The sequence below is a fragment of the Molossus molossus genome, unplaced genomic scaffold (genome assembly GCF_014108415.1).
Source record: "Molossus molossus isolate mMolMol1 unplaced genomic scaffold, mMolMol1.p scaffold_m16_p_18, whole genome shotgun sequence".
In the NCBI taxonomy this organism is placed as follows: domain Eukaryota; kingdom Metazoa; phylum Chordata; class Mammalia; order Chiroptera; family Molossidae; genus Molossus; species Molossus molossus.
In genome coordinates, this window is record NW_023425353.1 from 25,095,402 (window position 1) to 25,110,158 (window position 14,757).

The 14,757-nt window shown below is 45.8% G+C and overlaps 1 protein-coding gene across 2 annotated transcripts; it reads left to right on the forward strand.

Annotated features, from left to right (window-relative positions):
- Window positions 1-180: 180 nt before the first annotated feature.
- Window positions 181-14,441, forward strand: ARPC4 (actin related protein 2/3 complex subunit 4). Of its 2 annotated transcripts, XM_036266448.1 has the most exons (6): window positions 181-263; window positions 4,243-4,361; window positions 6,255-6,366; window positions 7,957-8,052; window positions 9,035-9,205; window positions 13,548-14,441. In XM_036266448.1, exons 1-6 carry the CDS (start codon window positions 261-263, stop codon window positions 13,551-13,553), a joined length of 507 nt encoding a protein of 168 aa, XP_036122341.1. In that variant the 5' UTR covers window positions 181-260; the 3' UTR covers window positions 13,554-14,441. The 2 variants fall into 2 exon arrangements, with proteins under 2 accessions (XP_036122341.1, XP_036122340.1); XM_036266447.1 differs by lacking the exon at window positions 4,243-4,361 and having other exon boundaries at window positions 189-263; window positions 13,548-14,436.
- Window positions 14,442-14,757: the final 316 nt, after the last annotated feature.

The following is a 14,757-nucleotide window of genomic DNA, read 5'->3' on the forward strand; positions in this document are numbered from 1 at the left end:
TCGAAAGTGACAGCTTCATGGATAACAGGAGAAGCTTGAGTACCTATGGAAACTGCAAGAGTATAAAAAAGTCAAGGCAGGACCAGCAGGAAAACTTCCAAAGGACCAAGTGTTCCGAGGCTCCTCTTCCCCCTCTCGGAGCACAGATGGTACGTCCGGAAGTCCGGACGGAGACTGCGGCTGCGCATCTCGCGAAAGGGCAGGCGTCGCGAGCCTGGCCACTTCCGCACTTCCGCTTTCCGGCCCAGCCAGCGCCCGCGATGGTGAGAGTGCCGGGCCCCGGGCCAGGGACCCCTCCATATCCCCGCCTCGCCCCTGTTCTGCCTCAGCGCTGTAGATCTGGGGGAGATATGGCTCTGCAGCGGAGAGGCCCGGGGCCGAGGGATGCTGGAGGGTTGGGGGCACAATGAGGCTGGGAGAAAGAGGGCGGGGTAGGGGCCGAAGTGAGGAAGGGGCAAGCGAGTGACACCCTGGTAAGAAGCAGGCCTGGTGGCTTCATGGTCTGGCTCTTGGGACAAGTAGGGAATACTTCAGATGCTCGGAGGAAGCCAGAAGTGGTACCTCCTAGGCTCGGGTAGAGCCTCCAAAGCACATAGTAGGCCTCAGAGCTCGTAGGGGCTGAGGCACGTAATAGGACCACCTCCCCACCCAGAATAGAACTGGACTAAATACCGTGCTCTGTTCTCCTGCCTCTTGACCGTACAGTTTCCCAAGGGAAGCGTCTACACTTCTGTATCCCACTCTTCTCCTTAACCCCTGCCTTGTTTTTACCATACTGAAGGATCTCTTATGCCGCCTCCACCCAAGCCCGTTCCCGGTCAACTCAACTGTGTATCCCTTTCTGTAGTATGTAAGATCTGATACTGCTGTCCCCTTCCTCCCTGGAAATCCACCCGTTTGATAAAAGTGTTTCTGGGAGTGAAGTGATACATATCTAGTCTCTGGGCTTTGATAACCTTGCGTATTCCGGTGACTCCTGAATCTGCCTTCCTAGCTTACTCTTTTAAGGTTTACTTGGATATCTTGAAGACACCTCGACTTTAGGCCTCCAGAGCAAAACCACTTCACTCCTAAACTTGCTTGTCCTCCTTTGTTTCTTACACTGGCCATACCTCTTTGTTGTTGTTGTTGTTAATCCTCATTGGAGGGTATTTTTTCCATTAATTTAAAAAAATTTTTTTTTTATAGAGAATGGAAGGGAATAGGGGAAAGAGCAAGAGAGAAATGTCGATGTAAGAGGGACACATCGATTGGTTGCCTCCCGCACATGCCCACCCTATGCCCAGCCTGGGGTGAGTATGAAACCTGCAGCCCCAGTACGCACCCTTGAACAAGAATCAAAACACCCAACCCTTTGGTCCTCAGACCAATGCTCTAACCATTGAGCAACCATCCAGGGCGTACCTCTCGATTTTTTTGGGGGGTGGGGTGGGGTTAATTCTCACCTGAGGATATTTTTCTATTTATTTTTAGAGTAGAAGGGGAAAAGGGAGAGAAGGAGAGAGAGAAAGAAATGTCGATGTGAGAAGACACACATTGATTGGTTGCCTCTTGCTCGACCTCGACTGGGGCCAGGGATCAAACCTTCGACTTAGGTAAGTGCCCTTGACCGGAATTGAACCCTTAACCCTTTGGTCCAGGGGCTGATGCTCTAACCATTGAGCAAACTGGCCAGGGTATACCTCTCGATTTTTAAATGGTCAATTTTATTGAGGTATTTATTACATGAGACTATGTTTAAAAAAATTTTTTTCTTTATTGATATTAGAGAGGAGGGGAGTGCAAGAGAGAGAGAGAGACATCGATGAGAGAGGACATCAATTGGCCCACTCCTTTACATCCCCACTGGTGATCAGGTCCACAGCCTGGGCATGTGCCCCAACTGGGACCTGAACCGGGGACCTCCTGGTCATGGGTACATGGGGTCCACGCTCAACCACTGAGCCACACCGGCCAGGCTGTGTCTGTTTTAATTGTGAAAGGGCAGGCATCATGGGGCTGGTCACCTAAAATTCAGCCTTTTCAGCTTTACCATCTATGAATTTTGACACAGTCTTGTAACCACTACTAAAATCAAGATACAGAACATTTCTATCACCTCAAAATATTCCTTCAAGTCCCTTTGTAATCAGTCCTCTCCCCCACTACTCCAGGCGACCACTGATCCCCCCCCCCATAGTTGTGCCTTCTTCAGATTGTCATGTAAATGGAATTTTTCAGTATGTAGGCTTTTTAATGTGGCTTCTTACCATAATACATTTGAGATTTATCCACGTTGTGTGTATTAGTAGCTATTCCTTTTTATTGCTGAATATAATATTTCATTGTGTTGAAGGACCATAGTTTGTTGGGACGTGTTTGTATTCCACAACCTTCTACACCTTGTGTCACTCTAGCCCCTGTGATACTCTCTGCTTATCCTCATCTACAGCCCCAGTCCCGGCTCTCAGCACTCTTTGAATAACTCTCTCAGCCTTATGTCTCACTTCCCTCTCCAATCCATTCTCTCCACAGAGCCTCCTTGAAGCTGTAGTCATGTAACTTCCCCCTCAGAAGGCCCCAGCAGTTCCTTACCACCAAAAAGTAAAGTTAAACTCAGTAGGCTGGCACTTGAGATTCTCCATGAATCTCCAGGTTACCATTGCAGCCTCATCTACTGAATCTAAAATATTTTCCACATAGCAGCATTATGCTCATTACTAGTTCTGGAACTCTTAATGCCCTGTTGTGTTATCCTACTCTTGCTTAAATTCCCTTTCTCTCTTTCTTTCTCTCTCTCTCTCTCTCTCTCTCTCTCTCTCTCCCTCCCTTCCTCCCTCCCTCCCTCCTTCCCTCCCTCCCTCCATTTCTTCCATTCATTCATTGTACAGAAAATGAATAAGGCACTATATACAGGGTGGGCAAAAGTAGGTTTACAGTTTATATGAAAAATAATAACAATATAAGAGCAAACTTTTGCATACTCAAAACAGTAAGACTACTTTTGTCCAACCCTGTATGTTAGGTACTAACTAAGCAAGGTGTGGGGTATGTGATTTGAATAAAATAGACATGGTCTATTGACCATGGGCTTATAGTCTAGTGAAGGAAAGATCACTTTACTAAAGATGTATGAAGAATGTGTCATTGTAAATTGTAAGAAATGCTATAAAGGGGAAGTCAAGAAAGACTTCTCTGAGGAAGGAAGAGGCCTTCCCCGAGTAAGCTAACATCTGAAGAGTGACAGGCAAAGCGAGGGGAGAAAAACCTGTAGATAAATGGTTCAGCATATGTGAAACCCTGAGGTGAGAAATTAACCCTGAGGTGAGAAATTAACTTGGCTAATGTAAGAAATTGAAGATAAGCCAATAGAGCTAGAAGTTTATCCTTCCAATGGGAATGCCCTTATTTTTCTCTTTCTCATTGTAAAATTCTAATTCTTTTCCATCTTTAAATCAAAGCCAATTTCTTCTACAAATATAACTTATAAATTAGCTGTGTCAGAGGTATTCTTTATATCATAGTTTTCCCTCCCCCATTGAGCTATTTAAGGGTAGACATGGTCTTAATCATCTTTGAATTTCAAGCATCTAGCTCAGTGCCTGGGACCAACCATTTGTTGGTTTGAAAGATAGATTGAGGACAGTCATTCATATGTATTCCTCTAGACTGGAGTTTCTCAATCTCAGCACTGAATGGGGCTGAATAATTCTTTGTTGTTCATTGTAGAATGTTTAGTGATATGCCTGGCCTCTATTTTCTTTAAAAAAAATTTTTTTTCTTTATTGATTTTAGAGAGAGAGGAAGTTAGAGGGTGAGAGAGATAGAAACATCAATGAGAGAGAACATAGATTGGTCGCCTCCTGCATGCCCCCCTCTGGGGATCTGGCCCACAACCTGGGCATGTGCCTTGACCAGGAATCGAACCGGCAACCTCTTGGTGCATGGGTTGATGCCCAACCAGTGAGCCATACCAGTGGCCTCTGTTTTCTTAATGCTGGTAGTGCTCCCATCCCAAGAAGTGTCAGTGAAAAATGTCTCAACATTGCTGAGTGCCCCCGGCAGGCAAAAATGGTCCCCTGTTGAGAACTACTGCTCAGGAACTTAGAATGGAAGGCATCTTGAAGGCCTGGTCTGTTCTGTTTACTTTGGTGCCTGAGAGCACAGCATTCTCGGTACTGTCTGGATCCTGGGTAGCTAAAGCAGGGGGCCAGTGCGCTTGGTGAAACAGATTCTGATCTTCCCTTGGGGTTTTTCCTACAGACTGCCACTCTCCGCCCCTACCTGAGTGCCGTGCGGGCCACCCTGCAGGCTGCCCTCTGCCTGGAGAATTTCTCCTCCCAGGTTGTGGAACGACACAACAAGCCGGAGGTGGAAGTCAGGTAGGGAAGGAAAGGGTCATGGTGGAGGTGATGAGTGCAGCCTCAGAGATGGCTGTTGTCTTGAATGTGTCGTGAATTTCCATTCTGGAATTGTCAGGCCAGCAGTGCGCATATTGTCTTGCGGTCAGATGAACAATAGTTCCTAATTTGGATGTTAGAAAACAGGGTCAGTGGGTTGGCCTGCTCAGGAACTTAGAATGGAAGGCATTCTAAGGGACACAACCCAGGGGAGGACATAGTCTAGAGCAAAGATGGCTTGACATAGGTATGATTTCTTAGAATAGAGCTGTTCATGAAGTAACTCCTGTGATATTATTGACCCCACTGGCAATTTAAGGAGAGGATGGAGAATTGTTATCTGAGATGCTATCTCTATTCTTTTCTAATTTAAAGATCAAGGGTGATTATTTTTCCCCAACCAACCTGGACGTATCTGTATCATCTCCTACTCCAAATATTCTGCGTTTTGGGCTGTATTCTATTATCTAGTTTATATGTTGTAAATAAGTTGTTCTTTTTACTCTTTAAAGTTTAATCTGGGACATATATAGGGTGTCCCCAAAAAAGGTATGCACAACTTTGAATAATTATAAAGCCAGTGTTTATTAAAATACAGTCGTCCCTCACCACTTACTGCTTCGATGACTTCTGCAGCTTCACTCTATCACGGTTTTTTCAAATTGGAAAAAACTGCGATAGAGTGAAGCTGCGAAAGTTGAAGCCTGAAGTGGCGAGGGACGACTTGTATAAGTAAAGAGTCTACTTCGTGGAAATTCATTTATCGTGGTAGAGTCTGGAACTGATTAACCGCAATAAATGAGGGCCGACTGTACATTGCATTTTCAAAGTATAATAGAATCTACAAACACCATGTATACATTTTTTTGGGACACTGATATAACTGAGATACATGGTGTTATCACACAATGTTGATATGATTTGAATTTTTTTAAATTAACAAGATGTTAGCATGTGCCATTTATGTTACTTAACACATATGGTTTCTAATAGTCATTTTATATGACTATTAGCTCACAGATACCACAACCACAGCTGATTATCATTACATAGATCTAGGGATGCAGAGGCATCAAAATGGGAACTGAGCTGAGAGGAGTCTGAATGCTGAATAAGTGAATCATTAGGGATTGATAATTAAAATATACCAAACTGTGTTAGCTTGTTCTTTTCTCTAAGGTAGTCTCTCTGTTCTCATTCCTTAAAATGGTATGTGAGTTTGCCTATATTAAAATAAGAGCTGTCATTTGTAAAGTTTCTACCTGACCATGTGCCAGGCATGCTACTGGACACTTGACCCTTTTTTTATCTCTCTCAGTCCTCTTGAGTGAAATAGGAATCAGTCATTTACAGATGAGAAAATAGAGATTCCAATAGGGTAACTTGTCCAAGGAAAATAACAGGAGGCTGGATTGCATAACTCTTTTCCCTGACTCCAGAGCCTGTGCTCTTTTTTTGTTGTTGTTAATCCTCACCTGAGGATATTTTTCCATTGATTTTTAGATAGCGTGGAAGGGAGGGAGAAAGAGAGTTGGGTGGGGGGGGGGGAGAAACTAACATCCATGTGAGAGACAGACATTGATTGCCTCTCAACTGGGGGCTGGGGATTGAACCTGAAACCTAGATACATGCCCTTGACCGGGAAATGAACCCATGACCCTTCGGTCAATGGGCTGATGCTTTAACCACTGAGCCACACCAGTACTATTTCCATTGGAGAATATGCTCACTGGCCCCCATCTTGGAGCACCCCTGTTTGTGAGTCTTGTATTCCCTGGATTCTGGTCTCAGGCAGTGATTCCAGAATTTGTGGGGGTCTCCTTGAGCATTCTGTTCCTCTCTAGTACAGAGGCCTTTGTGACATTGTGTTTTCAGGAGTAGCAAAGAGCTCCTGTTACAACCTGTGACCATCAGCAGGAATGAGAAGGAAAAGGTTCTGATTGAGGGCTCCATCAACTCGGTCCGGGTCAGCATTGCTGTGAAACAGGTGAGCTCACCATGGAGCCCCTGCCTCTCCAAGAGGCCAGGGATCCCCATCTGAGAGATCTGGGTGGATGGAAACCCAGGCTGTACTTCCTTGACTGTACACCGGAAATGATTTGCCAGGCTCAGCAGGTCAGTAGAGCGAACAACTCCATCCTCTAGGCCTTACTCTGGATTAGAAGTCAGGAAATGTAGCAGCCAAGGCCATGGCCAGTTTGGTGTTAGCTCATAGAACCATTCCTAAGGAATGAAGAATAAGTCCAGTTCAGAAAAATAAATAGTACCAGTAATAATTTGATAGTCATAAACTCTGAAAGAAGAGGGTAAAAAAGAAAGTGCAATTACTTATGTTTCTTTTTTTTAAAATATGTTTTATTAATTTTTTTTTTTTTTAGAGAGAGAGGAAGGGAGAGAGAGACAGAAACATCGATGTGAGAGAAAAACATGGACTGGCTGCCTTCTGCACACCCCCCACTGGTGATTGAGCCCAAAACCTAGGCATGTGCCCTGCCTGGGGATCAAACTGGGACCTCTCAGTTCATGGGAGGACGTTCAGTCCACTGAGCCACACTGGATGGCTTATGTTTCCTCAGATGTTTTACAAATGTCTGACATTCCCATCACCCCCATAATATGTATTTAATAGGCTTCTTTAAATTGATTTAGTTTCTTTAAAAGAAACTATAAGTGGAAAAAGAATATCATTTGCCAAATGGAGGAAACTAAAACATAAACAATGAAACAGTGATTTTCTTGCCTGCATGAAGCCCTACCTCTGGGGCCTGCTCTCTTTGTTAAAAGATATTACCAAATGTTGGGGACTATTCAGGGCATAATATTACACAGCTGCAAAATGCCTCCTTTATAAATATTGAGAGTACAGCAGGGAGAAATGGGGGATTCTTGATATTCAATGCTATTAAAGCGGAGACCACCTAAGATTATCTCTGATACCCCAGGTGAAGTATATCACAGACTGGAAAATGTAGCACTAGTGTAATGAGAATGAGAAAGGCATCTTTGCATATAAGTGAGGGCTGTGGAAGGAGCAGATAGAAGACTCAAGATCATCAGAATTACCTCTCTGAAATGGGCAAAGATGAGATCATGATAATGCCCTGTTGGAGAGGCTCTAATCTAGACCCTTCTCCTTTTTTTTTTAATCCTCACCCGAGGACACTTTTCCATATTTTGTTCAGATAGAGTGAGAGGGGGAGAAAGAGAGAGAGAGAGAGAGAGAGAAACATCGACGTGAAAGGGACACATCGAGTGGTTGCCACCCACACGACCCAACCAGGGCCAGGGACAGACTGCAACCGAGGTATGCACCCTTGGCGGGAACCGAATCCGGGTCTCTCTGGACCGCAGGCCGATGCTCTAACCGCTGAGCCAAACTGGCCAGGGCGACCCTTCTCCTTTTAATTGGCAACTAAGTGCTCCATGATTCAAAGTTCAGGCAGTGATTGCTCCCAGTGCCAAAACCACTGCCTCTAGTGAGCTTGGGGGAAATTGGGTCAGAAGACCATGCTACAGGTTTCTGTTGGTCTATGGTGTCAACTTTAGGGAAACAACGTTTCTGCTTTGCTTTCAATAGGCTGATGAGATTGAGAAGATTTTATGCCACAAGTTCATGCGCTTCATGATGATGCGAGCAGAGAATTTCTTTATCCTTCGAAGGAAACCAGTGGAGGTGAGACCGTGTGATTCAAATGTTCATAATATCCAGGATTCAATCACTGAGTTCACTATCACTGGCATGGGATTGTTTGTAGAACCAGGATTGCTACTTCTCCAGCTGTAGGGCATCCACCCTCTGCTTAACTTGACAGTCAGCCTTCATCTCAGCTAGAGTGGGAGTAAGGGGGATCAGCTTAGGAGAAGTTGAGTCAGCTTCAGTCATGGAAAAAACAAAAAAGGAGCAGATACATTGCTCACCTTCCCAGAAACTATAGTCTAGCAACAGAAATGACGCAATGAGTCATGTCATTTCTCAGCTCTGCCACCAGCTGATTTCATGTCTCTGAAGGATACAGCTGACATTGGGTCAGTTGTTGCTGACTTTGTACTTGAGTCCTTTCCACAGACTCCCTGTCAGATTGACTTAAAATATCCCCAGTGACTGAGCAACACCCACACAGCAGCATGCACCATCATTCGATACATAAGACATGTTGGACAAGCTCGTCCTCATTCTGAGCTAAAAATCTTTCCTCTGGTCCTAGGCCTAACCTCTGAGGTCACACAGAGTAAGTAAAATTACTCTACTACACACAGTGTAGCTGATAGTTAAAGATTCGATCCCATCCCTCTCCCACAGCATCTCTTCTCTCCAGACTACGTGTTCCCTGTTTCATTAGATTCTTCTATAACAAGATGTCAAGTCTCTTCTCTCTCCCTTGACTCGTTCTGAATGTAAATATTTGTGCCACAGATAGTCTTCCTGAGATGTCTGATAGACACAAAATCCTCAACTGGGTTCAGTTCCTTGGATCCAACATAGAGACCCCACCAGAGCAGGTGGGCTGCTGACAGAAAGGTGTGTAGCTTGAGAGAAGATCACAAGCAGCTGGAAGCATGTGACTGAGTGAATGCAGAGGACATGGCCAGCTAAGTTCTCCCCGAGACGCTAATATTTTCCTGTTCTCTTCCTCCCTGCTGTCTTCCTTCCCTAGGGGTATGACATCAGTTTTTTGATCACCAACTTCCACACAGAGCAGATGTATAAACACAAGTTGGTGGACTTTGTGATCCACTTCATGGAGGAGATCGACAAAGAGATCAGTGAGATGAAGCTGTCGGTCAATGCCCGTGCCCGCATCGTGGCTGAGGAGTTCCTCAAGAATGTAAGTAGGGGCTTTCCTGATTTCCTTCCAGAGGCAGAAGGAGCCATGAGTCCTGTTGAGAACTTAGCATCTGGCAGGAAAGTGTGGCCAATGTGTGAATATTTCCTGAGGCCTCTAGGATCTCTGGTGGGTGCCAAATGAGCTAGGTGCCTTGGGTCTGGAGGACCTGAGGTTCATTTTGGAGAGCTGCAGGGCATTTTCCATAACTGGGTGTCTGGGGGATGCTTCTCTCTTAGTCTTTTATTGGGACTTAGATGCTAATTTCTACATCTCAAAATGTACAGAGTCCTCCCCTGTATCTAGTTCAAACCCCAAGTGAGACAAGTTAGATCCACATGCGAATTTTCTAGGAATATAGGACAGTTGAGCATAGTGTAATTCCACTTCTAAAACAGACTTAAATATTTTCCTTCACTGTCTGTTTCTCAGGCTTAGAGCCATGATTTCTTCAACCTGTTTTTCATCACTTTTCTGGCCTAAGGCCTCTGGAACCCTATTCAATTATTTGTGTCTTCATAACTGAAAGGACTGCAGTCTTAAGAGGAGGAATTGTAAACATCAATGAACTGATGACACAGTTGTTCTTGTTTAGATATTCAGCACATGCCTTCTTATTTTTCTTCTTTTTCCAAACAATCTTTGGTTTGTTGACATGTTCCACTCAGAAATGACTGTGATCCTTAGATGGTAGATTTAGTGTTTATTCCTACCAGTACATACAGACTTAGCCCAGAAGGAGCTCAGATTCCTAAAAATGGAAATTACAACCACTTCCCCTGGGCTTTAATTATACTGAGGGCAGCCAGTGTACAAAGTAGCTGTACTGTGCACACAAGGTAGCGTGCTTGTTCAGATCACACAGGCTATGGAGTCAGACCACCTGGGTGTGAGTCCAGGCTCCACTGCCTGCTTGGACATGGGACCGAACCTCTCAACTAAGTCTGTTTTTTCAGCAGTGAAATGAGGAGACTGAGTAATTAATATGAACCTTTCAGTGTGGTTGAACAATGAGGAAATGTATGTAAGGCATATCATTTGGCACATAGTAAGCGTTCTATGTATTGTAGTATCAAAGTTTTATGGCCAGGGCACTAGGAGGCCTTTGGACTCTACTGTGAAGAAAAATAGTTTGCCCTGGCCAGTTTGGCTCAGCGGTTAGAGCGTCAGCCTGCGGTCCAGAGAGACCCGGGTTTGGTTCCTGCTAAGGGCACGCACCTTGGTTGCAGTTTGTCCCCGGCCCTGGATGGGTCGTGCAGGTGGCAACCACTTGATGTGTTCCTTTCACATCGATGTTTCTCTCTCTCTTCCTCTCTCTCCCTCCTACTCTTTCTGAACAAAAAATGGAAAAATGTCCTTGGGTGAGGATAAAAAAAAAGAAAAATAGTTCTTGCACCAATTTAATATTTAACTCATTCATTTATCAATCATTTTTATGGTAATTACACTTTTATAGTTATACAGCTGAAAACACATTTACGCCTGCCGGTGTGGCTCAGTGGTTGAGCATTGACCCATGCACCAGGAGGTCACTGGTTCAATTCCCGGTCAGGGCACATGCCCAGGTTGTGGGCCTGATCCCCAGTGCGGGGGCATGCAGGAGGCAGCCAGTTGATGTTCTCTCTCATCGATGTTTCTCTCCCTCTCCCTTCCTCTCTTTCTAAAAAGAAAGAAAGAAAAAAAAATTTAATTAAAAAAAATAACACATTCACATGTCTCTTTTAATACCTTAAACAGTCTTTCCCCAGTTGGAGTGGCTCGGTTAAGTGTCGTCCTGTGCACCAAAAATTGCCAGTTCAGCCCTGGCCGGTTTGGCTCAGCGGTTGGAGCGTTGGCCTGCGGTTCAGAGAGACCTGGGTTCGGTTCCCGCTAAGGGCACGTACCTCGGTTGCAGTTTGTCCCCGGCCCTGGTTGGTCGTGCGGGTGGCAGCCACTCGATGTGTCCCTTCACGTCGGTGTTTCTCTCTCTCTCTCTTCCTCTCTCTCCCTCCCGCTCTATCTGAACAAAAAATGGAAAAATGTCCTCAGGTGAGGATAAAAAAAAAAAATTGCCAGTTCAATTCCCAGTAAGGGCACATACCTGTTTTTTTTTTTTTTTCTATTTATCTTCAGATAGAATGGGAGAGAGGGAGAGAGACAGACAGACACATCGATTGGTTGCCTCCCACATGACCCCGACTGACCAGGGCCAGGGACTAACTGCAACTGAGGTACGTGCCCTTGACCACAATCAAACCCACGGCTCTAACCAATGACCCAAACTGGTCAGGGCCATATCTCGTTTTTTCTTTGTTTTTTTTTTTAATCCCCAAGGTTTTTTTTTTTTTAAATAAATTGAGGATATTTTCCCATTGAATTGATATATATATATATATATATATATTTTTTTTTTCAAATAGAGTGGAAGGGAGGTGAGGGAGGGAGAGAGAGAGAAAAACATCGATGTGAGAGAGACACATCAATTGCACTATCCCAACCAGGGCTGGGAATCAAACCCGCAACTGAGGTACATGCCCTTGACCTGGAATCAAACCCAAAACTCTTTGGTCCTCAGGCTGACACTCTAACCACTGAGCCAAACCAGGCAGAGCCATACTTGGATTTTGGGTTTGATCCCCAGAAGGGGAGCATATGGAAGGCGACCAGTTGATGTGTCTCACATCGATGTTTTCATTTTCTCTCTCTTTCTTCCCCTCTCTAAGCATATTAAGAAAAGAAACAAATAATAAATAATCTTTGAGGCGGTTGTTAATCCCCATTTTACGGATGAGTACACTGGGGCTCTGGAGGTTAAATCATATGCTCAAAGTACCTCAGCCAGTAAGGGGGAGAACTGGGACTTGGGGCTAGGTTTCAGACTCAAAAGATTTAAAATTGTACTTCAGTGTCTGGCAGGGGTCACACACACAGGTACATGCAGGGTTTTGGCAGGTAATATACATGAGTGAAGTGGGTTGTATAAGGACCTAGTAAGCACATGCCTCATCTGAAGAGGATCACCACCACACAACTTTATCTTATAGCTTTTCAAAAGAAGCCCAAAGTCTGAATTTGTATCTTTTTTTTTTCTTGGTTAATCCTCACTCAGTATTTTCTCCTTTGATTTTTAGAAAGAGTGGAAAGGAGGGAGGGAGGAAGGGTGAGAGAGAGAGAGAGAGAGAGAGAGAGAGATGTGAAAGAGATACATTGTTTGGTTGCCTCCTGCATGGCTCCCACCAGGACCCCACCGGGACCCCACCAGGACCAGGGATCAAACTTACAACCCCAGTATGTGCCCTTGACAGGGAATCAAACCTGAGACCCTTTGATGCACAGGCTGACACTCCTAACCACTTAGCAACACCAGCCAGGGCAGGAGTGCTCATTTTTGGACTGGGCAATTCATTGGTCTACAACCTCTGGTCTGTAAAATGTCCAGGGCTGTTCTTGGCACCATAGCAGAAAATGTTTCCAAGGCCTTTCCCTGGTTGGGGGACCACACAGAACTTGACAGAAGTACTCAGCCCCCTTAGTCCCCGAGCCCTTGTACCTCTAAAGAAGGCAACCTCACCCGGCTGGTGTGGCTCAGTGGATTGAGCGTTGTCCCATGGACTGCGAGGTCCTGGTTCAGTTCCCGGTTAGAACACATGCCCTGGTTGCAGGCTTGATCTCTGGTGGGTGTGCAGGAGGCAGATGATTGGTGTTTCTCTCTCATATCAGTGTTTCTATCTCTCCCAAAACTCAATAAAAACATATTTTTAAAAAAAGGCAATCTCTCTCTTGCCCTGGCTGGTTTGGCTCAGTGATTATAGTGTTGGCCCGCGGACCAGAGAGTCCCGGGTTCGGTTCCCACTAAGGGCACGTACCTTGGTTTCACTTTGTCCCCAGCCCTGGTTGGGGTCGTGGGGGTGGCAACCACTTGATGTGTCTCTCTCGCATCGATGTTTCTCTCTCTCTTCCTCCTCCTTTCCCTTCCGCTCTACCTGAAGATAAGTGTAAAAATGTCCTTGGGTGAGGATAAAAAAATAAATGAATAAAAATAAAAAAGGCAGTCTCTGTTTACTAAGCAAGGTGCTGTGACAGTGCTTTATAGCAACCTCCGTGACATGGCCAAGAGGAGCTGTGGAAAAGCCCATACCACCTTTAATTTCTCTGCCTTGTCTAGTGTTAGGTTTAGGGCCAGTGCCCCAAAGGTCACTGCTGAATTAGAAAGAGCATCCCCACAGGGGTGTCCTGGGACCCAATCCTGCCCCTCAGAGGTCTGAGCACAGTGGCAGCTCTCAGATCAGCCCCGCCCCTCCCTCCAAGCTGGCCTACTGGAATACAGCAATAACCATCATTCACCACCTCTTGGTTCTCTTGACAGTTTTAAACATCTGACTGGATCTCGTGGCCTTCTCCCTCAGAATCTCCTGTGTCTCTGCGAAGGCGTCCTGGAGTTACTTCTTGGAGTGTCAGCGGAAGCAGAGGAGGGGAACTGGGTTGGGTGGGCATTAGATGCGGGAGGGGGGTGGCGAGCTTGCTAGCTGGCAATAAAGCAGCAGTGGACTTGCCCCAAGGCCACATGTGCCTGGTCAGGCTGGCTTCTGATGTTCAGTCCCCTGGGCCGGGACAGATTTTTTTTAACGTCTTGAAACTTAAAACTCTGTGCTTGTAGGAGACTGTAACCTTTTTGTCTCTCTCTCTCTTTTTTTTTAAACAAACAACCTCCACCTCCAGTGGCTGTGACTGGTCCCAGTGATTGTACCTTATTGGTCGCTATGGGTCTGGGCGGGCCTGGAGCCAGAAGGCGGCTACTGTTCCTCCCCCAAGCCACCCGATGTGGGAAGGGAGAGAGGTTTCAGACTCTAGTTCCTCTCCCTTGCCCTCTTATTCTCAAGCCTCCTTGGGCCCAGTAGAAGCGGTGGCCAGCTTCCTGAGCTCTGCCTAAAAATGGCTACCCAGCACTGGTTGGGGTCAAGGGCTGAACCAGTGGCCACCAGCCATGCCTAGGAGTTGGAGCCAGAAAGCCAGGCAACCCCTGGCCACAGGGGCTACTTCAAACCCTCCCAGCTGAGAGGGGCCACTGTTTAGCCTTGTCAGTCAGTGCAGTGCCTGTGCTAGAGGTGGAGAGGCGAGTCCTATCAGATTCCTGGCTGGGGCCCTCCCACCCGCTCTTGCTCCTCTGCTCCCATGCTCACTGTTACCTTTTCTTATTCTTGTGGATCCTCTCTCCCCTAATTAAAGTCTCTTTTTGCCCCTTTGGGGCTGCATGAGGTCTGTGCTCTGTGTATGTATGTGAAGAGGGGAGGTGGGGCTTTTTTTTTTTTGGTAAGACCATGTGGCTGGTACTTGGGCCTAGGGTTACCACCAGAGGCAGTCTTATGGTGGTCCCTGTCATTATCCCTGCCAGGGCCACAATCCAGAGATCTCCATTGCAGTCTAGGCACCAACTATTTCTAAAACTGCTCTCTCTGCCTATAAAGAGCTTTTGTCCTTTTCATCTACTAACCTCATTGCGGCTAAAAGCCAACCTCAGAGAGAGAATGGTCCCATTTTATGGCTAAAGAAACTGAGGTTCCATGAGATGTAGCAGC

Excerpts from the sequence above, each read along its gene's own strand:
- ARPC4 (XM_036266448.1), top strand. Across the intron at positions 4,362-6,254 it reads AAGCCGGAGGTGGAAGTCAG|GAGTAGCAAAGAGCTCCTGT; the intron begins GTAGGGAAGGAA and ends TTGTGTTTTCAG. Across the intron at positions 6,367-7,956 it reads TCAGCATTGCTGTGAAACAG|GCTGATGAGATTGAGAAGAT; the intron begins GTGAGCTCACCA and ends TGCTTTCAATAG.